Source organism: Dermacentor andersoni, chromosome 11 (assembly GCF_023375885.2).
Source record: "Dermacentor andersoni chromosome 11, qqDerAnde1_hic_scaffold, whole genome shotgun sequence".
In the NCBI taxonomy this organism is placed as follows: domain Eukaryota; kingdom Metazoa; phylum Arthropoda; class Arachnida; order Ixodida; family Ixodidae; genus Dermacentor; species Dermacentor andersoni.
The window spans coordinates 108,876,090-108,897,865 of NC_092824.1; the positions used below are offsets into that span (position 1 = coordinate 108,876,090).

The window sequence follows — 21,776 nt, forward strand, 5'->3', positions numbered from 1 at the left end:
TGTAATTCCACATGCCCAACAATATGTTAATTCCGATCTTCTCTGTTTGAATTTTAAACTATGCTAAACATTCCACCATAAATTTTCAGTCAAGCAGTTCTTTCTATTTACACAAGCAGGAGCTGCTATGACTCTGCATGAAGTCTGCAAGCGATGTGGAGCTGTATGCACTAAATACTCGAAGACTGAAGTAAGACCCATATACAATTTTATTAGATCAAAAGTTATGTGGTCGAAAAAAAACAAGAGTCTACCCACAAAACAATTGATTTTCCCTGTGGTCACACTAGTAAAAAAATTTTCTGTAGCTATTTACATCACACTCACTCAACACATACATACACACGTGCTGTGCTTTTCAAAACCTATGTAATCTACCAGTAGATATGAGTGTCTATTCCCTCATAGCAAAGGCACTTGGAGAAGAACTTTTTGAGGGCCGTGCTTACATTTACCCACCATGAAGCCAGGCCCCTCAACGTAATAGTTTTAGCATAGTGTAGTAAAGGCCGTGTTCTGCATCAACCACTTTTCAAGATGCCGCTTTCAGTTCATGCTTATTGGCTATGCCAGCAGGCAGAACACCGACATAACCCCATTGAACTGTCCACTGGACACGTCGTCAAGCTGAAGTATCCCCGAAAGTGACGAGTCAAGAATACTGGCCCTGGATACAGGAAGCCTTACAACAGTATCAACACAACTGGTGGCAACATGCGGTGATGCTGTATGGAATCAAAGCATGCAAAACTACTGCTGTTATGTGCAGCAGTATTCTGCTTCTGGGATAAACATTTTGGCATTGCATAATCACGAAGGTATTTTCATATCTGTTTTTTTCCTATACAGAAGTTTCTTGTAACACGTTTTTATCTTAGAGCAAAACTCAAACACAGCATCATATGTCGCCACCAAAGCTGCTATTCCTGTTCTACACTGTCTCCCTGTATTTTACCATACAGTCAAACCTCGATAAAATGAACACAGATATAACGAAATAAATCTAAAATATTTCTAACCAGTACCCAGCATGTAACAAATATATGCTTATAACAAAAATCAGATATATTGAAGGTATTTTCAGGTCTGATATGACTGTTATAACGAAATTCGACTGTATGTCTCCACTAAGCTAAAGCTCTGGTTATAGCGCTAACAAGGAAAACTGTGCAGGCAAGCATCACCAGCATGACAGGCACCAAGACAACAAATTATTTCTGAAAATCTAAAACTCCCTTTCTTTTTTTCTATTTTGCCTTGCCATGGACGGCAGGCAAAGCTTTGAACCCAGGTTCATAATTTAAGAAGGCAGTGGGCGACACGAAAAACGAGAGGCTAGTAAAAGATACAAGACAACTTTACAACGTTGACATCTGCTGCTGTAAATTAATCGCACATCTCAACATGAAATTCAAACATCAGTTTCAATTTCTGTCAAACTATCATACATGCCCTATTCACACACGGCAATCAATTTCAAGGAAATGTGCACAATACGTTGCACCTTGATTTCAGATTGTCCGACTGTGCAGTACATAATTGATGTTTTACCCAAGCCTAAATTTACATTCCCGATATGAATTACGTACTTGACAAGTTTGCACTTAAAAAGTGTGAGCAATGACTGTCATGATGCATCTTGTACAAACAGTAAACATTGTGCAGTGACGACTTTTCAAGCACTTGAAAACAGCTTCAATTGTATCCTAAAGCTAGACACATTAATAAGCAATGCAGTTCCATCAGCATTATGAGAAAGAGCTGGCAAGAAATGCTGGACTGTTCAATTTGGATTCTCTAAGCATCTCCGTATGCATTAGCTTCACACACACAAAAAAAATGTCGGCAAACCAAGTCTGAAAGCAGTTGTTCGAGAAGCAGCACAGCACAACTAAAAATGCATCAACCAATACAGCTATAAATTAATGTCTAACAGGAAACAAACACATTGAGAAATCCCCTCTACATAAAAGTTGGCCTGGAAAAGGTGTGAAAGCGCAAACACAGTGCAATTGACCAGCCAGGCAAAGCTAAACTTTTCCGTGGCTCATGCTGCACATGGCGCAGTTCTCAATAGTGGCATATTGCTGGCCCCCACTCATGGCCTGGACATTCCTTTGGCATCAGAGCCTGGATTAACAAACAAATGCTAGCATCTACTCTAAGCACAACTGGAAACCTTGCACATTGTTCTGGGATCGAATAAAAATATGCAGCAGTGGCACCCCTGTCAAGGCATACAAGCATTGCATAATTTTTGCTCTGGCACATGTATATGCTAACAGAAAGCACCACTTAACATGCATGACAAAAAAAAAAAAGAACAAGGAAGATATCCCACTCTGCCAACGTGAATGGAACCTGAATGGCAACTTAATATCAGTTGCAGTTCTGTAATCTTCTCACGAACATCTGCTGATAGCGATACTATCCCTGCTTAATTGTCTTCGCATCCACACGGCCTCATCAACAACGGGCAGCTACAAAGTCAACTCCGTCCTAATCATGTCAGGACGAAGCTCTGCTCAGCAGGCACTTATGACTGGCAGCAAATGATGAGTTCTCGTGCCAAATTGTGCGTAACATGACAGCACGCTGCCTATGTCGTTGCCCTATGATGTGTCTCAGATGAAGTACGTTACACTCGCTGACAACTGCCGAGCGAGCTTCGCACAGTTTTTGCCATCGAACTGGTGCTAGGACAAGAGATTTTTTGCATAGAAAAGACCTGTGTCACAATACTGGAAGACCTTGATGCGAAAAGCAGTACGAGCAGAAACATCCTACGACGCCGTGTTCAAAGCATACACAACGCTTATTGCAATGATCGCTTAAAATTTCGTGGCTTAAACGTGTCAGCAAGCTTGTAATTAAGAAAGTAATCCTGCACCTTTCCTTAGTCAAAGAGAAGGGTAGTGGAATATAAGAAAGCAAGCTTCTAGCACATCATAAATTTATCATAACGTCATTACTGGTCTCGGAACATGTCTTCCAGTATATAACATCCACGCTAAGCTAAAGCACACTAATACTGATTTAGTTCTGCTAGAAACAGGTGGTCACCTTTGGTGCACTGTATCAAGCAAATTTCTTCCAATATAGGCTTCCAATGACTTCATAACAAGCTCTCTCTCAACTTACTGTTACGAATAGGTGTAACACACATTGACACACTCCTATTTATTTGCACTGCAAAGTGGTCCCATCTTATGGACATTTGAAAAATACTACAAGCTATCCAGTGCTTTAAAGCAGAGGCTTGCAAGTATACCTTCAATTCAAACAGCATAGCTTGAAGATTCAACCTGTACTATACTCACGGAATGAGATGCATTAACACAGCATCTAACTAATGTGCATACTTTCATTTCCACCATCTGCCATTCGTGCAACATCAGTGTAATTTTGGCTCGTTCACTCGAGATCACAGTCCGCATTACCTTTAATGACCAGATTCGTAACGACATGACACGGCACTGTCAAGTAGCTGCGTATATATAGAGCGTTATACTTTAAAGTCTCCCTGTCACGTTTCATTCCGCAAGTATTGTACAACACAGCAATACTTGAAAACACCATAGGCCTTATTCAAAATTACGAATTGAGAAAGGAGCTGCATCGTCAAGTATACTAGAAGGACCGAAGCAACAATAAGTCACGCCTGTAGACAGGCCACGCACCATCAGAAGCACTAGACAAGTATTCTATCTGCCTTAGAAGAATGCAGTTTGAAAGATCCGTGCCGCATTGCACAGATGCAACACTGGGCTTTCGTAAGATGGGACTGTTTCTCAGTGTGATGTTGCAGATATCTTGGGGGGAAAAAAAATTGAACCCCAACCCTGGATCGCCCACATCAAAAGGCAGCCGCACGAACGCAGGAAACCAGCACCACGCAGCAACAAGTGCACGAGTAATCCCAAACAGTGTAGAAAGCACCTTCGAACAAAAGATGCCCTGGGGGCAAAGGATTGCATCGTATGGACAGCAAAAACAGGCTGCCTCAGTGTCCGTCTGGGTGGGGTTCTCCTCCAGCCATGGGATCCACAACCGGGGCATCTCCTTTTGCGTTCTCATGAGTGGGCAACACATCTTGCAAGCTGCTTGACTCTTCCGGATGCGTTGACACCGGCACTGCTTTGGCTTCTTCGGCAACCTCCAACTCGGGGCTCTTGGCTTCCATCATGTCTCCGTAGAATGTGGGCTGTGGGAAAAAGAACTGCAGCTTGAGGCTTATGCTCCACAAAAAATCTGCACCCTTGAGGCTTATCTTGTCCCCAAACAAGAATCGTCATCTATCATGCACGTATTTCCTTGACTATGTTCCCGGTACTTTCAGATCATGGCATGCACATATCATGAACAAGGGCTATCCAGGGGCTTTATTTTTGTTAGTAACAATCATACGAAGCCAACAGAAAATGAAAACAAGAAAAGCATAAATCACTTGCTTTAATTGAAACATGTAAATGAAATAAAGGGAAATGAAAGTGGACAAAAAAGCAACTTGGGGTAGGTTATTTTGTCATCTACTTTCATTTCTCTTGATTATGTCCACATTTCATTTAAAACAAGTAATTTACCCTATGCTTCCCTTGGTTTTCACCTTCGTGTTTGCAGTGCAGACTTAAACACTCATACAGGAAGAGACAAGTAAACTGGACGAGCACTGGTCCAAGACATAGAAACCTTCGTTTCCTTGGTTTCATATATGCCTATCACTGCAACAAAGCGTTCCTGACAGGAAATTAACGAACACTGAGTGTTAAATAAAGGAGGCATGTGCAAGCTTGACAACAATTTTTGTTTGGGTGCAAGATAAACTCAAAAGAATACCTAAACAAATTTTTTTTTGGTTTTGAATCCAAATACTGATGATGTAATCAGCGTGGTATTGTAACTTCTAAAATCTAAATGCTCTCATTTTCTTTTCATGCCCATCCCAGTCAAAGTGTATGAGCATGGTTGTAGTCCATCTCACAAGAACTGTGAAGTATACAACGAAAGCTGTAAGTCACGTCAGCCAATCAGACACAAGAGCCAGCTGCATGTCGCAGAAAAAGGAGGAAAGGTTCATTCACTGTCTGCAACTAATCTTGTCCTTGACGATGCTGAACAGAAGGCTCACGGAAGGATTAGCTGTTCGCAATGGACAAGCTCTGCTCTTTTCTCGCTGACATGCAGCTAGCTTTCATTCCCGATTGGCTGATGCAACCCATAGTTTTCAGTGCACCGATTTGAGTCAGCGAGGTAGAGCAAAGCTAATACTCTGCTTACTCTGTTTACTGATCACAACCAAGACAAAAACCGGCAAAAAAAAAAAAGACTCATACATAACAGGAATACAGAGCACCAAATGCTAGCCCAATAACACTTATGAGTCCAGCAACCATCCTCTGTACTCCTTGTGGAAGGTTTTCGTCTTAGTTGATCATGTGCTGACTCACCCAGCACTTGGTCTCATTGAAAACAACTATCTCAGAGGTAATCTTAATGGTAGGAATAAACTACGGTCATCTAAGTAGATTACTTTTTGCCATCGCTGCATTCATAATCACTCAAACATGCTTCCGTCAGATAGGAAGTACTCAGCACTATTGCTCAAGCCTTGGCTTGAGATGTACCTTATAGTATCAGCATGGGATAGTATCATAGTACAGTTAGTATGCCATAAAAGAAGTCCTCAGCTACGTCGAGCCTGTCATCCTTTCAAGACAAATGGGAGGATGCTGTGTAGCTCACCCTGCTCCCGCCCATCAACAATAGTATCTACGATGCCATTAGGAACTTTTGTTATAAAGCTACCGCATCCTGTAGGCATTGATGGCTTCAAAAAGCTAGCATGTAATGAATTATGAGAACAAGTCAAGCTCTGTCTGCTTATATTCTGCAACTGAGGCCCTAGCAAACCGTGTAAACATGCCACACTACACAGCCACAATCCTAGAATTAATCACTCTGGACATACTGCTTTGTGTAGGAAGAAGCAATGTGAATGAAATTTGAATAACTATTTAGCAAGGAAAGGATGGAAAGAGGTGCGATACGCTAAAATATTATGCATGGGATGCAGAGCATGCAATGTTTTGAATGTTCGCTCGATACTAGGCGCTCCTTCAGTGTCATCATTTTGTTGCGTACTTGTTGGCATTGCCGACCAAACATACTCTAATTCGGGTAAGATTATGTCAAACAAAAAGGAATTCACATGCTCTTGAAAACGCAGTTCCCAAAAATCAAGTGGGTACCTTCTCGTCAAATGTCAGGCCATCTATGTCCTTGGACAGTCCATTGTCTGCAGAACCATCTGCCCGTCTGTTGTCATCATCGTCATAGTCAGAGTCATCCTCTCCGGAGGAGTCAGCACCAGGGACTGGCTTGTCCATCTTTTGTTGAACTGCAAAGTTCAGCAGGAGACCACTTGAATGAGTACAACGATTTACAGCCACAGCAATTTCTCCATGTTTCGCATACTTGAAGAAATCAAATGCTCACAAACTCACAACTTCCAACTTAAGAACACCCGCTCATTTGTAGCTGGCTCACGAAGGGGAACATTTTATTGCACTGACACTTTGTAATGAACTACACAAATGCGCATGTCATTGTTACAGGTTTTGCCACCCATATAGTGATGCTGCTGTAGGACAGTGTAACTAAGGAAGGTGTGCCATTATCTCTACGTTTATTCAGGAAAGTGAAGGGGAAGCTACATTGTCTAGCTGGGCCAAGAAAGAAAGCACAAGTTCTAATGCTTGTGGCTTGAAAGCTGAGCTACCTAATACTTGTGGCAGTGATTATGAAGGGTAATGATGATGATGCTACATCACTAATACTCAGCAAGATGACAATACCACACCAAAGAACCCCCACTCATTTGTAGCGAGAAACAACAGCCTTTGCAAGAATCGTCTATCTAATGAAAAGTCTGGAGGGCAATGTGGCTGCACAAGCTAAAGGACAGATTGGAATACAGTCAAACATCGATACAATGAACACAGATATAACAAACTATCATACAGCATAACGAAGTAAATCTAAACTGTTTCTCGCCTATATCAGCATGTAACATGTATATGCTTATAACGAATATCAAATATAATTAACAAATTTCTTGTCAGATCAAACTTCGTAAAATGCATGCGGATCCCACACACTGTGGGAATCCACAGTCCAATTAGTCCACGTTTAGTCCAATACGAGAGTGCCGAGTTGATTTTAAACGTTACCTTGCATGCACCACTGCTGTTGGATTGCATGCACCACAAAACACACAGGGGGACATGTTTGCTTGAGGTGTTGTGCGCCATTGTTCATAATTTCTGAGAGGGTTGAGCAGAAATGTAAAACTTTAATTGAACAATGGGGCTGTTTGTGCCAAAACCACGATTGGATTATGAGGCAGGCCATAGTGGCGAACTCCGGATTAATTTTGACACCCTGGTGTTCTTTAACGTGTACCTAAATCTAAGTGCACTAGCGTTCTTGTACACGCAACCTTGAGCAATGTCATAGCCGTCAAGCTACTGTGATGGGCACAGAGGTGTTGATTGCACGTGTGGCCACGTCCACAGTGTCGCATCGACCCTAGGGTGTTTTAATGCAGCTTTGTATCTGCATGCCCTGCGTAAGCTGTCCACTTGACAAATTTGCAGTGTTAAATTTTCAGAAATAGCAGAAGTGTACCATCCTGTACCTTCAATTTACCTGCAACTGCTGTTTGCTTCCCTTCTCAGGTCATCTTTTCCCTCTCCCACCTGCTCCCCAGGCATGGGAACTGTGAGAGCAGCAAGGCTGTTATTCACTCTTTTCACGACTGCGTCTGTTCTCTGCCTCTTCTCCTCCCTCCTCTCTACAGTTCTATCTACGTCCCCTCTCGACTTGCACGTTAGTAGAAGAGTAAGCGCTGCAGTTTCCGCAATGCTTTTGAAAGGGGGTTACGGATAATTACAGCTGTCAAGAGGCTAAAGTGGCAACATCCAGGGAGCTCCAGAGGGCATTATGCACATGTGAAATGATGGAAAGGTCCAAATGAGTTTGTTGCATCGGCTTTCCTCTGTGCCGTGCTCCTGCCATGTATAAACACGCTCTGAACCACTCCCTGAGGCAGCGGGCAAGACAACAGCAGCAAGAGTGAAAAAAATCGAATGAAGAGGAAAAGAGAGCTTCGCTTTAATAACAACATTTCAGAGTACTTTCAAAGGTTCAATAAGGAGGCTGTTTGGTAATTTCGTAATCTGATGTGCATGAACTAATTTCATTATCTACTTCTGTTATTCTAATCCATGTTACATGCCAAGAAGGGACCCGACTGTAAAATGCGTGAAATTTTTTTTAAGGGTCGCACCTTCCATTTATTTTATTTTTATTTATAAGATTTGAAACTGGCAATCCCTTGCACATTAATTTGTTTGTGTTTCATCAAATAATGACCTTTTTCATCAGTTAGGTAGCCCAAACACATTTTTAATTGTTACCCAGTGACTTCATGTATACCCCCTGATGTAATAATGCCTTGAAAGAAAAAGGAGATGTAGGTGCCTGATAAATAAAATAAATACATTAACAACCTAAGTTTAGTGTGTCCAAATATGACTACTGTTATAAGACCACCTTTTCACTAAACTACTGCATTCGATAAAGATGGTTCCAACTGTATATACAGTAGAACCTGGTTGATACGATCCTGTTTCGTACGATTTTCCAGCGATAACATTCACGACTGAGAATGCAGAAAATGACCCAATACAGTTACACTTGTACCGGCTAATACTGTCACGTTGTGATGACGGTGAAGAATTCAAATGTGGCACAATGGCAAGTCGCAAAACTAACTCTTTATTGGCTGAACCTGAGCCAGCAAACGCAAGTTACACTTGGGCTGAATGATAGTGACAAGCACACGCACTGATCGTCAAAACCTGAACTAAGAGGCAAGCGTGTCGAGTGTTTATACATGACTTGTCGAAAATTCCTACGTAATCACTGCCACTCAAGTGCCTTCTGGAATTTACAGCACTATTCGCGTGGTGCATGTAATCTAATTGCACAAGGTTTGGCAACAACATAGACAGCACACAGAATCAGCGACAACAGTCAAGAATGTTTCCGTACATGCAGGCATGCCTTGCGCCGAGTGATAACGTAAACAATCATTAGCAGGTGATAAAAAGTCAGTGCAAAATGACAAGCAAGTATGCGCTTCAATATGTTCCCGGAAAAGACTGTTTCCGCAAGAACATTCAGTATAACGGCAAACTGCGATCGTGTGATATGTTTTCCGGCTGCTATATCTCAGGTGAACAAGAAAAAGCATGAGGGACGCACAATTTAGAGCAGTAGGCACCTGCAACAACAGCTTCCCTGCAATACTCGCCTATCCATGTCACACCAACATCCGCCACACTCTGTTTCCTGTTCCGGTACTAGCAAATATCGTGGGTCGTCGGTCACATGTCACCATTCACAGTTATCGCCACCAACCTTATTGCGATAAGAATCTTCACCAATCTGTCACAGAGCAATGTGGCGTAGGAAACGTACTGCACCTTTTTATAGAATTGAGTGTCACGTTTCACTCTGGCAGCATTGTGGCATTGTATTCTGTTGTTGCCCACCAGCTAGATTTCATTTCGGTTTCCCATCACTGCCTTAAAACAAAGCGGGCCACTCGGATACCACTAGCTCATGTGGCAGAGATTCTCACCAAGGAGGCACCTCAAAACTTCCAGCCAAAATGGTCTGCCTAAAGAAGCTGATGATGCAGGCCAAATTCCAGAAGCACAAATGTAAGCTTGTCGAAGCCACGAAAACGAGAACATGCGTCTCTGACTGCTGGGGCCTCACCTGATTGGCATGCATTGGCATACGATTCATGCAACACTTTGCATTATGTAGGTGTCAACTACAGTTGAGCATGCAGAATTCTTTAATGCGAGTAGCATTCTTTGCCTACTTCAGCCAGTTTGAGCCTATTTATCTATCTATCTAGCCTCTTACGCCAACCCAATGACCCAGGCTGTCTACCTGCGTGAGCCACTAGGTGTGAGCTCCTGGTCGTGGTGCCGTCATGGTCGTTCCATTGTCGTTATTCCACCTTCGTGATATCTTACTCACATCATGCCGTCGTCATCGTGCCTTTTACACCAGCCCAGTAGCCCAAGTTGTCCAATAGCTTAGGCCACTAGGTGCAAGTTTGTGGTCGTGATGCCATCATGGTCACTGCATCACCGTCATGGTGACTTCTTATAGTTTCAACATAAAAATACTTCAGTACTACGAACTTCAGAATACCTAACTTTTTAGAATAACAATCGCTATTCAGTTTCCCTGTGATGTTAACGCCTCAGTACTAAGAATATTCTGAAATCTGGAGATTCTTAGATTTTCGTGTATCCTAACGACAGCCGAAACAGTAGGCTAGCAGACGACAAGGCGAAGAGAGCGGACATTGCAGCGCATGGGTTCGGAAAACCTGAGACGGCGCCCGAGAAAAAAATGAATGCGGGTGAACAGAGGCAACAGAGCATCAGGTTTTGCGAGCGCATGCTAAGCCCAGAAAAGTGTCACCTACCAACGGAGGCATGTTTCTTCCTTCTTTCACCCTTCTTTCTGTGCATGCCTTTTTCTTTCACTCTTCTTTTTGCAGCCGTACTATACTTGCAGACAACTTTCTGCGGCTATGAAGGGAAAGCTACGGGCGTGTGGCTGCTGCACATGTGTTACCGCATGAAGTAGTCCGGCAGCTTTGACAGTGCTTTTGGTTGCTCAGAACAGAGGCTGAATCGACGCAGCCTTCACACGTGACAGTTTCGCGTATGCCCCGACGTGGAAGGGAAAAGTGACAAACTAAGTAAACTTTTACACTCAGTGGTATGTTCTGTCTCATGTAACTTGCTAATAAGGTATTTATGCTTGCTCTTCCTCAGCCTAACCTAACGGAGATTAAAACGCAGGACTCTTTTCAGAAGCGCTCTCACTTGTGCGCGCATTGCCTTTGTAGCTTTCCTTTCATAGCCAAAGAAAGTTGTTTGCGAGTATCGCTATGAGCGCAGTGAAATATAACCTCCCTACACGTGCGGATGCCACACGGTCGCACTTTGCACTTTCCAGACGGTGTTGTTTACGTGCATTTGCGCTTTGACATAGTTCAGGTATCCGCCTCACAGTTGCGATATCCATGGCAAGAAATGTGAAAATAAACAAGGAAGAAACATTGCGCATTGGAGGCGACACGAAGCAACCTTTTTGTCGGTAGTTTTCTCAGCGTCAGCGTCTGTTTCATGCACGTCACTCTTATTAAGCGGTGCTTCGGTGGTGCATGGCAGTGGAATCTATGGAAAATAGCAACAGCACATGTCGAGAGCCAACAGCGACGTTTTCGTGGATAGCTCATATGGTGACAACTTGTGAATTGATGCGTTGATGGGCGGAATGGTTAATTTTGGGGCTTTAACTATAACGATCTTTCAGAATAGCAAACAATTTACCACGGTCCCCTGAAGTTCATTATATTGAGATTCCACTATACTCGTGGTAAATAATCGTGACTTCGGGAATATGGTCTGTCGCTACACTGCTCGACTGGTATTCGCACTACCATTGTCAGTCATCGTGGGACAAGTTCTGCCGTAATTTTTAGTGACTTCTGACAGTAAATTTTTCTGGTTAGTGAGTTTTTGCTTTTTTTTTTCCCAGAACGTATGAACGAGGCTCCACTGTTCTATTTCCTGAAGTTAGTGCTCGTGTGCGGTATACTAGATGCGCTTTGTCTTCACCTCTCTACTGCGCTGAACAATTTGAGCTAGCCTTACCAAGAAGGCTGAAGTGCAATGCTTTCTGAGATCAAGAAAATGTGCCCTCACCTCTCGCCATGCCACCCGTGGTCAACTCCAAGATGGACGCCCTTGACAAAGCGTCGTAGCAGGTGAGGCAGACCCGCAGAGGCTTGGTGGACTGTGCTGGCAGTAGGAACTTGCGGTTGGAGCAGGGGCCACAGACCACGGTACCACACTTGCGGCAGTGGTGCTGCAACATGTGTGGAACAAGCAGGCCAAATGTGTGACAAGGCAGTGCAGTTTGGTAAACCGCTGCGATAGTTGACATAGTATTGCAGTAATAGTCATGGGCATATGTAAGTGATACAGGTCCATAAGACGGCTACCACCCCGATATAGAAAGCAGTGGACCTCATTCAGGAACTTCTGCACTTGCTTTCTGGCACAGACGCAATGCCATAAACGTGGGAGCAATGCTTGTAACTAATGTGACAGTAAAGTCAGCAGTGCTTCCTCCATGATCCACCAAATATACAAAACGCTACTTGCCTCCTCCTTTCTGGCCTTTCAATTCAGCTAAATTTATTTTTCCGACTTTTAACAAGCTCTTTTATTTCAGATTCAGTTCAGCTCTCCACCATCTCGCCATTATAAAAATAGGCACATGTTCTTCCCCAGCAAAAGCGTACGGACCAAGGATCCTGTGATAAAGGCAACTGATATGGAGGACTGTAATCAAAACTTGGTATTGCGAACTTTCCAGTGCACTTATCAATTTCAGTTTGTGTGTGTAAATTACAAATACATTGTTTTTTTCAGTGAGCCTGTGATCTGTACACTCTTGCTCACCAGAGTACATATGCATTGCTTAGATCTCATGCGCTATCTATCCCCAACCTTTTCCGCGGAATGAAAATGTATGAAGTACAGGTAATATGGGAAGCCAGCTGACAACACAAATACTCTCACAACACTGAGGAGTGTGCGCAGAACAATTCCTACAAAATCGAACATCAGCCAAAGAGGAATTTCGCAGCCTTCTCAAGTGATTGTACTGCAAAAAAGGAAAATGTTTCAAGAACGCGGCTAACATACCCGACGGTTCAGCATGGTGAACTGGGTCTTTCGACAGTGCATGCAGTAGCCGGCCTCAGCATCAGGAACCCACACAGCAGCATGCTCCTTGGTTGGGTATTTTCCAGCTATCCAAGTACAAGTGAAATACAAGCAATTCATACACTGCGAAATACAAGCATTATGCTACAGTAATTACATGGCTGTAGCTATAGAATATAAAATACAATTACAGTAGCATTGAGCGTTTAATGTCATGACATCAGGGAAATATTTTCAATCTTGCAGGCCAAAAACAGAGCACCTGAACAACAGCAAGCACAAGGGCAAGTTTACATACTTTTCCTGATAGTGTCCTCAACACATTTGTTGATATGTGCCATCCACTCTGTCTTTTCTGTGGCAGTTGCTGCATAGACGGCAAAAGACTTGGTCGGGGTCCTGATGAGCCAGCCATTCTTCAACCCAGCTGAAATGTTGCGACATTTAGCGGTGAGACAACCTTCTGCAACAATTCGCAACTGAAACTGACAATAACAACTACCCCTGAACTTGTGTATGTTTGTTCAAATAACTTGTCGAAGACAGGAGGGTCACACGAAAATCGAGACTTGATTGACTTGTGACCCCAGTCACACGAAGCACTTTCACTTGTGATCAAGCGTGATCTAAACTGAATTTCTCAATCTCAATTGGCTTTTTTGCAGCTTAGCACGATAGATGTGACACAAGATAAATATAAGCACTTTGTCATATGTTGCCTTTGCCTTGAGTCAAATCTATTGTACTACAGTGCACCATGTTCAGGCTACGTTGCATAAGCTGCGGAAGGGAGTAAATTGAGATCGAGAAAATCAATCTCAATCGAGCTCAATCGCGATCAAAAGTGCCTTATCTGACTGGGATGTTAAAATGGGCAAGCAAGGGAAGACTTAGCCTGCAGCCAATGCATCAACAAGGGAACTTGTTTTCATTGTGGCCAATGTGCATTGTCCATCGATATGTGTTACCAAATGGCAATCTAAATGAAGCAACTATATTAAATGCACACTACCTAGTACATGGCAAGCAAATATATGCCCACTCCGTACTCAAACTGCAGGCAACAACCTGAAATTTTAATTCACCCACACCTTCAAGCTGATATGTACAGACTTGCTTGCATATTGTACATTACGACATATTGCATATTAAGACAAAACTAACCTGGTTTACCTCAAGTTTCAAGCATAGCCGCTCACATTTTTCTTGGCATATACACAACTCCAAACTTATGCATGTCCTGCAACACGCCCTTATGGCGAATTCCACTAGTACGTCTGGAGCAGTCGCCTGAAGTGTTAAGCAAGCCTTTATTTTGCATGTCTGAATTTGCCAGCGGAAAACAAATTGTTCCGTGCCAGATTACAGTGGAAGCCGTTGTGCGTGCACAACCCATTCTGGAAATGGAGCCTCACTTTTATACTCAATGCGCTCCCACGGTTTCATTCACATGAATCAGCACGAACGCTATCATGAAAGTGATGCTGAATCTGTGCCACGTTTCCGTTGGGAACTACTACGCGCAGCCGCCACTTCTGGCAAAACCAAACTCCTCCAGCTCCTCCCAGCAGCCGAAAACAATGTGTGACATGCCCTTCGGTTCCAACAAAATCTGTGCCCCGTAACGGAGCACGAGAGCACTCTGCCACAAAGTAAGTTGATCCAGAACTAGCAGTGGAACACGTGAACCCGCTTCAGATCTACTAGTGAAATCCAATATTAGTTATTTATTTTTTTATTTATTTGTAAAATGCCTTACAAGGCTCCTACATGGGGACTGAGTAAGGGGGGCATAGAATCAAGTACATACAATCTAGTAACAATAATAATAATAATAATAAAAAACACCAGTTGAGTGTACAGCATAAAAGTAAGAGAAACATATTAGCTGTATAAAGCTGCATATGAGTACTATAAAAAGGAACTCTATAAGTTTGTAACAAACGTATAACAGTGCAAGAAAAAGGTAGAAAATATAACACAGAACAGCAAGTGTGACAATAATGGTCAACAAGGGTTAAGCAAGTTGAGTCAGTGCTTGAATTTTTCACAGTCAGTTTCCGCAACTATGTTGTTGGGGAGGTTGTTCCAGAGCCGAACGGCACGTGGGATTGCAGATGAGTTAAATGCTTCTGTTTTACCATAGATGCGCGTGAAGCTATGATAATTGTGTAATCTGTGCGACGTGTACAATGACGTTTCTTTGTGTAGGGAGCGTTTGTTAGTGTGGTGGGCGTATTTATGAAATAATGACAAAAGGGCTATGTCGCGACGATTACTTAGCAGCTGAAGTGAAAGGTGAATCTTTATTTGAGTTACGCTAGAACGGTAGTCATAATTCCAGGAAATGAAACGTGCGGCTCTATTTTGGATTGATTCCAGCATGTTAATTAATTTAGGTGGGGAGACCAGACTGGAGCAGCGAACTCAAGTCGAGGGCGAACAAATGTTTGAAATGCCAGTTTGCGGATAAGTGGAGGCGAGTTCCGAAGGTTACGTCTCAGGTTAGCCGAATACCTTTGTTTTTCCGTTCTAATGAATGAAGGACGTCAATCATGGGAGTTTGCACCAACCCAAGCTGCTGTAACACCGCTCCCGTTGCTGTCTATTCATCACGTTTGTTATTTGTGCATGTAAGGACTACCATATTTACTCGAATCTAACGTGTGCTTTTTTCCCGATAAAACGGGTCCAAAAATTGTGTGCACATTAGAATCAACTATGAGCCTAAATCTGCGTTACCATATCACCATCGGCATTTCAAGATGGCCACCTCGTATGCACTTCAAGCCTAGCTGCCGAGTAGCTTCCTCGATGTGCTACAGTACGTGAGCCGAGTCCACCGTCGTTCTTCCCGTTTTCTGCGTTTGCTCTATCAGCATGGAAGTGCCGACTGCAAAGACACGCCGAGTTCATCACAATGCCGCAATTAAAAGAAAAGTGATCGCGTGTGCGGAGACTGACGGCAATCGGCCCGCATCAAGGGTGTTCAGAGTTCCTGAAACTTGCGTCCGGGACTGGCGCCAACAGGAGAGGTGTTCTACTCTGACGCGGCTGCTGCGTAAGGCACGGCCGCATGGCCTTTTATCTTGAAAGCAATCTGCAATGGAGACAGTCTATGCATCTAGGCACACAGTGCTGTGTAGTCGTTGCTTAAGTCGCATTGAAGCGAGAGGCCGCACAAAGGTCAATTCGCTCACTCCTGATACCGCACTTTCTCACTCCAGCGTTTTGACAGTTTCCGCGGTCACTGAGTGATATGTGTTCATGTTTGCTTGTACACCCGTGACACCATGCTCGTTAATTTAATTAGGAAGCGAATGTTTAGAAGTTTACACAGCCGATAAAACTACTATCCTTACTTTTCGTATAGCTGTCTACTAATTTGCTATTGCAATCGATGCTTCGCCTTTGGAACAAAACTGACTTTTTTAGTTTATCGCAACTTTAATGCATTTGGAGTAAATCTTGGTTTTTCCACATGAGAGAAAGATGTATTTCTGTATGAAAGAATGAGGTGCGCAATAATGTAAAGGACTTCTTTTTAGTTCTCTGCAAAAGGGCACATTACAATCGAGTAAATATGGTAAGTGTTGCCACAAGAGAGGGCAATCGCATTGGAGCATAGGCACACATTCCTGCTTTGCCAGCAGGCAGTGTAACCTGCATTAGACACGCACAACTAAATGAGGGAAAGAAGATTCACTCACTTCCATCGTCCCCTAGGTTCTCCAGCTTGACTTCTTCCAATGGAATAATGTGCTGCTTGTTGTACTGTTCAGAAGAAGAAATGCACATTTTCACTCTAAGTAATCTGTAATGTTTCTGCCAGCGTGTGACATACCAGAAGAGGATTAACAAGCAACACACTTCCGCAGCTCAAGCACAGATGCCTACTTGGGCAACTGCAACATTATGTGTTAATCCAATCTCTACCCTCAACTTCAGTACCAGTAGCTTCTAAAGCAACAACTACGCCTTTCCACCACACACTAGCACACAAGAAAAAAAAACCGCAAGCATCACAAGAACAGCAGGAAAAAATCTAAAAACAAAATGTGTCTGTCCTAAACCAGGACATATGGCTACTTTATTTAGTCCAGTTTATCTGGCAGCCAAATAGCTCCCTCACAAAACACAGACATGCCTCTTTCAACTCCACACATACAACACTGCTCTGCAAAAATTGAGAATCACTACGTATAGATGATTTCATGCGGGGATTAACAGCAGCAAGCCTGTAGCTCCAAGAAACTGCCACTCACGTGCCTTACCAGGCTAACACGGCAGAATAAAAAGCATGTTTTCCAGTTGTTTCAGTGCATGGAAATTCTTTTTATACTTTGAACTTTGTACAATTTACGGCAAACTTGACTTGCAAATCTGTGATTCTGTGCCGGGGAAAAGTGTTGAAAATCTGCAGGCTTCTGCTTTGATGCACTCCAGCTAGTTGCCCTTATTTATTTATTTATTTTGCCCGGTAATTTAGAAGGCTATGTCGTGGGCAAATCTGGAAGCTGTCTAGGGCCTATCTTGATAAAAGATGAACAGGTGAAGAGCACCAGCTGGCTAAATAGTGCGAAGTTTTTAGAGCGCTAAGGTGACCCTTGCAGCAAGTGAACTGAAAATGACATTCATTCTGCAGTCACGTTAAAGCAATCGTGTACCATAATACACAGTACAAGAGCTGGCATGCTTAGAGTGTGATACAAATCTCTGCACATATGGCAGGCCACGTAAGTTACACACTTAGCAGAAGTCTGGTTCTGCACAACTTGTACATCTTGGTTTTCGTTTGTAAGAATGTAAGTGGTTGTAAGTGTTTATGCATTCAGATGATCACCGCTACAAGTGACATTAAAACTACACTCAAGCATCAGACCAGGCCTGGGGAAAGATAGTGCAAGCGTCTCGCTTTTCGGACATTTGCTAGTCCTCGTGATTGGCCAGCATTGTGCTTTTGTCAGCGGTCACCGGCATGGTGAGGAGGGAGTACAGATTGAGCACCGCCTACTCAGTGACATAGGAGGCAAAGCATACGTTCGGAAAGAGGGATGTTTGCACACTCTCGCCCCTAGTACACGGCTCGACATGAGCTGTGCAGCAGTGGTTTCATTTCTGACATGGATGCCCGACTACAGGTTAGGCAACTTGACAGCTGAGCTGGGTACCCCAAAAACGCCACCTGAGCCACAGAACAGAGAGCCACAAGTCAGAGCCAAGCCAATGTCCATGCACTCGAGCCTGCTGTACCGTTACACGGTAACAGCAATGAGAAACAAGTGCAGTACTCACTTTCTTCTTGTTGATCAAGATGTTGCCATAGACGAGTATGTCGTTGAAGAGGAAGAACTGCCTCGGTTTTTGCTTTTTGCGACACATCTTTGTGAGAACACCCTCTCCCACAAGCACACGACCATGGGAAGCCAATGGCTGCGAAAATAAAAAGATCACTCATATTAATAAAGTGCTCACAATAGCACAGCGAGTACATATTACGCTTTTGCACTAATGCTACAAAAGTTCAGAGTCCGAATAACTCATAACAAGACCAGGTACAAAGCCTTGCTGCAGTCGCCAGCACTCCGCTCACTAATCTAAGAAGATAACAACAGTTTATTTCCTATCAATGTGCAGGCTTTCTTTTTCTTTAAGGTGAGCAAGCCCTCCACTCACCTGAAACTTGCTGGATTCGGAGAGCCAAAGCATAGCCGGCAAAAAGGTCTGACAAAAGGGCATTCATAGGGCACGAACTACGTTCCAGGCATGCCTATATCTTATATATTTATGGTGCCATATGCATCAGCAGGTACCACTAAAAGATAGTGCTACCGATATGCTTGCATATATTACACAATTGCAGCTCTAACATTGCCCATGTGCAGAAGTTCTCTCTACCCGATTTCAATCAAGGTTGTACATAAGAAGCCAAGAAATTCTCTTCTGGACCACATTTTACCAGACAATTTAAAGGTACCTAATGTGTTTGAATAAATGCAAATCAGCAGAATGCACACAACACAAAAAAAAGACAAGAGAAATTCGTACCTGCCCGGAGCTTCCAAAGCAATTCTCGATGTTTGCAATCCGCTTGGCATTTGCCCGGGTATTGACTGTAGCATGGAAAGAAAGCATAGAATGCGTGTTGCTATTTATACTGACACACTAGTGCACACATGACAGGTATGAATGAACATGAGAACTGACAGCTTACATGTTGCAGACTACTGGGAAAGAGGGAAAAAAAAAAGAAGCCTCATCATGTTCTTTCACACAAAATTTGCAGTTTTTTAAGGGTGTGTGAACAGTGATTTTTGAAATTGAATCAAGGGTAGTGATAACACTGAACTTAATCATTTTCTAAGGGTTTTCAAGTGAAACTTTTCAGATAACTTTGTGATTATGCTGTCTGGCTTTCTAACCATTTCTAACCCTGGTTAGATTACTTTGATTTTGTCGAGAAGATAATGCACAGTTGTTTCGAACTGACATGTCAATCATCTCATTGTCGCATGCAGATTATTGAAAATCTTTATGAAACTTTGAAAGGCAGCTATTTCAAATGAGCACCCAGTCTTGTAGCAGCTACTATTAGAAATAATATAACCCTTTAATAAGTGCTATTCGATTAGTTTTTGACTAATAGCTGTTATTCAATGTTGTATATAGAGTCCAGAACCCATTAAATAGCAGATGCCTCAGATTCAAACTGAATAGTAAGACAATCAATTTGCTTTTTGCAACTTTCTTACAAATGGCTACTTGTAAGATCTGTTTTGCAAGTGATATGCGTGTGCGCAACCTAATGTTCAAAGTCATAATTTTTAAAACACTCATCACAGTCTGCAAGAAGTATCAAATACACTTATGCAATGTAATGCCATAGTTGGAGACAATGAAAGAATGCATAGACAAGTACTCCACTGTCCAACTCAAAGAAAATTTGTAAACATACACCAGCCAATTACGTTCACTCATTTCTGTGACATCATGGCAAAGGCAAATTTCAATATTGGCATCTCTCAAGAACTGCTATGAAGCACAGAGACACAGGGGACAGCTGTAGCGTGGTTTTGTGGGTGGAGCTCGTACTGAACTCTTTTAGCCTGTCACTGAGCGCATTTAGTTGACTTATTATATATACTTCATTAGCATGTGTGAATCTTGGTGAACTCAATTTGGAAAGTAAGCGAACTGTAATTATTTGAAACTTGTTCCATAACAATACAATGCAAGACATACAATTTTCAGTTTTACCGTAACTACAACGTCAAAGTTTTAGACACGTTTATTTTACTAGCATGTACGTCCAATTTGGCGTCACTTGCATGTGACGCCTAATTAGCTACAATACGACATTCAGCAACCAAGAACTGAGCAGCGGTTGCACCAAGCAGCTACCAAAGCACAATGAAAAAGCACGCCCCCACGTCGCAGAGAAGTACGATTACAACATTGATACTAAAAATTTTCAACCACTTCGTTGGACAGTTGTAGAGTAAAAGACACCCCGTGCGTTAGCTTCTACTGCTTCGAATCAACGCGGCTCCAGCTTCAGCCGGCCACTTACTATACGAGCCGCTTTCAAGAAAAGCGAAGTTTCCGTGAAAGGTTTCGCAATATAGGGTAATAGAGCGCGACGTAGCTCGTTTGCACCGACTCGACTCTGCTCAAGTGGAAGCATGAGATTCGTTCACAAGGTTTTATTTTGCGCACGTGACAATGACCCTGAATTCAATCAGCTGTGCCCCTCGAAACGCACAACGCGAGATGAACACACCGGCCAAGAAAACAAACCCGAACTCGCAGCGAGCCTCGGAAGGAACCGAAATTTGCGTGGACCGTTTACTCCAAACGCGGCGTGACGCGCGCGTAACTGCGGTAGCTCGTCGGTCACCACGCACGACTACTGCCCCCCTTTGCGACTTGCGATAAGACAAGCTGTCTTTCGAGCGCTGACACAAGTGCTGCGCTTCGTAGTACGGAGTGAGTCATAAGGAAGACCGCTGCGTTACAGCGAAACAACGCTCTACAACCTTGTCTGTGCCGTGTCAACAACGGAGGCGATCCTCCTGTTCAGCAACGCGAGCTCTGACACGAGACTAGGAGGCTGCCTTATGTACTTTTTTTTTTTTTCCTCCCGGAGCGCGTAGAGAGGATGACCACAGTTCCATTCACTGCTGCACGAAATAGCTTCCGTGCCGTAGACAGACGTTCAAGGTTTTCTAGCGTGATGTTTTTACACTGGTGTAGTCAGATATGGAAGCATCGTAATCGCTCAACCGCCGCATTTTTTTCCCCCCCAACAAATAAGTTATTTATAAACTCGCAGGCAGCGGACGATACCACATTCGCATTGTGGGCGTACCGCGCATACCTTCAGATCATCTACTGCACACCGACACGAGAAAAACTGGAAGCGGACAGCAAATGACTGAACGCTTTTCCAAAACATCAGAATCACGAATGGCGATACAGCATGATCGTATGTCGGGGGACAGTTTCTTTGACATGCAAAACAGCGAGGACCAGCAGCAACTTACCGAGGCTGTCAACCATCTTGAAGCTCACAGTGGTGAGATATTCTCAAACGCAGGTCACACTCAGTGCGCTACTCACAAAACCAGTGCCCGCTCACACACAAGAAAAAAAAATACAGCAGTTAAACCAAGATAATAGTACACGGTTTCCAATTTTTTTTTTGTTTAGAGTAAAATTGTCACTCATGAATGTTTTTGTTGCCAAAAATAATGTAGTCCTACCTGAATGTAGCAGTAGAAGTGCAGAGCCAAACAGAGCAACATCACAGAATGATAAAGTGCATAGAATGTCAATTTCATGCTATGATTTGAGGCAGCAATAATAACAAGAAACATCTGCAAT

General features: G+C 43.1%; 1 protein-coding gene across 1 annotated transcript; it reads right to left on the minus strand.

Moving 5' to 3' along the window:
• Positions 1-191: 191 nt before the first annotated feature.
• Positions 192-21,535, minus strand: LOC126539443 (pleckstrin homology domain-containing family F member 2-like). Its single transcript, XM_050186277.3, has 9 exons — positions 21,437-21,535; positions 18,942-19,006; positions 18,189-18,326; positions 16,604-16,667; positions 13,192-13,320; positions 12,873-12,979; positions 11,865-12,027; positions 6,249-6,397; positions 192-4,204 (listed from the first exon to the last, which is right to left on the minus strand). The coding sequence occupies exons 1-9, from the start codon at positions 21,450-21,452 to the stop codon at positions 4,004-4,006; spliced, it is 1,032 nt and encodes a 343-aa protein (XP_050042234.1). The 5' UTR covers positions 21,453-21,535; the 3' UTR covers positions 192-4,003.
• Between the last annotated feature and the right edge of the window lie 241 nt (positions 21,536-21,776).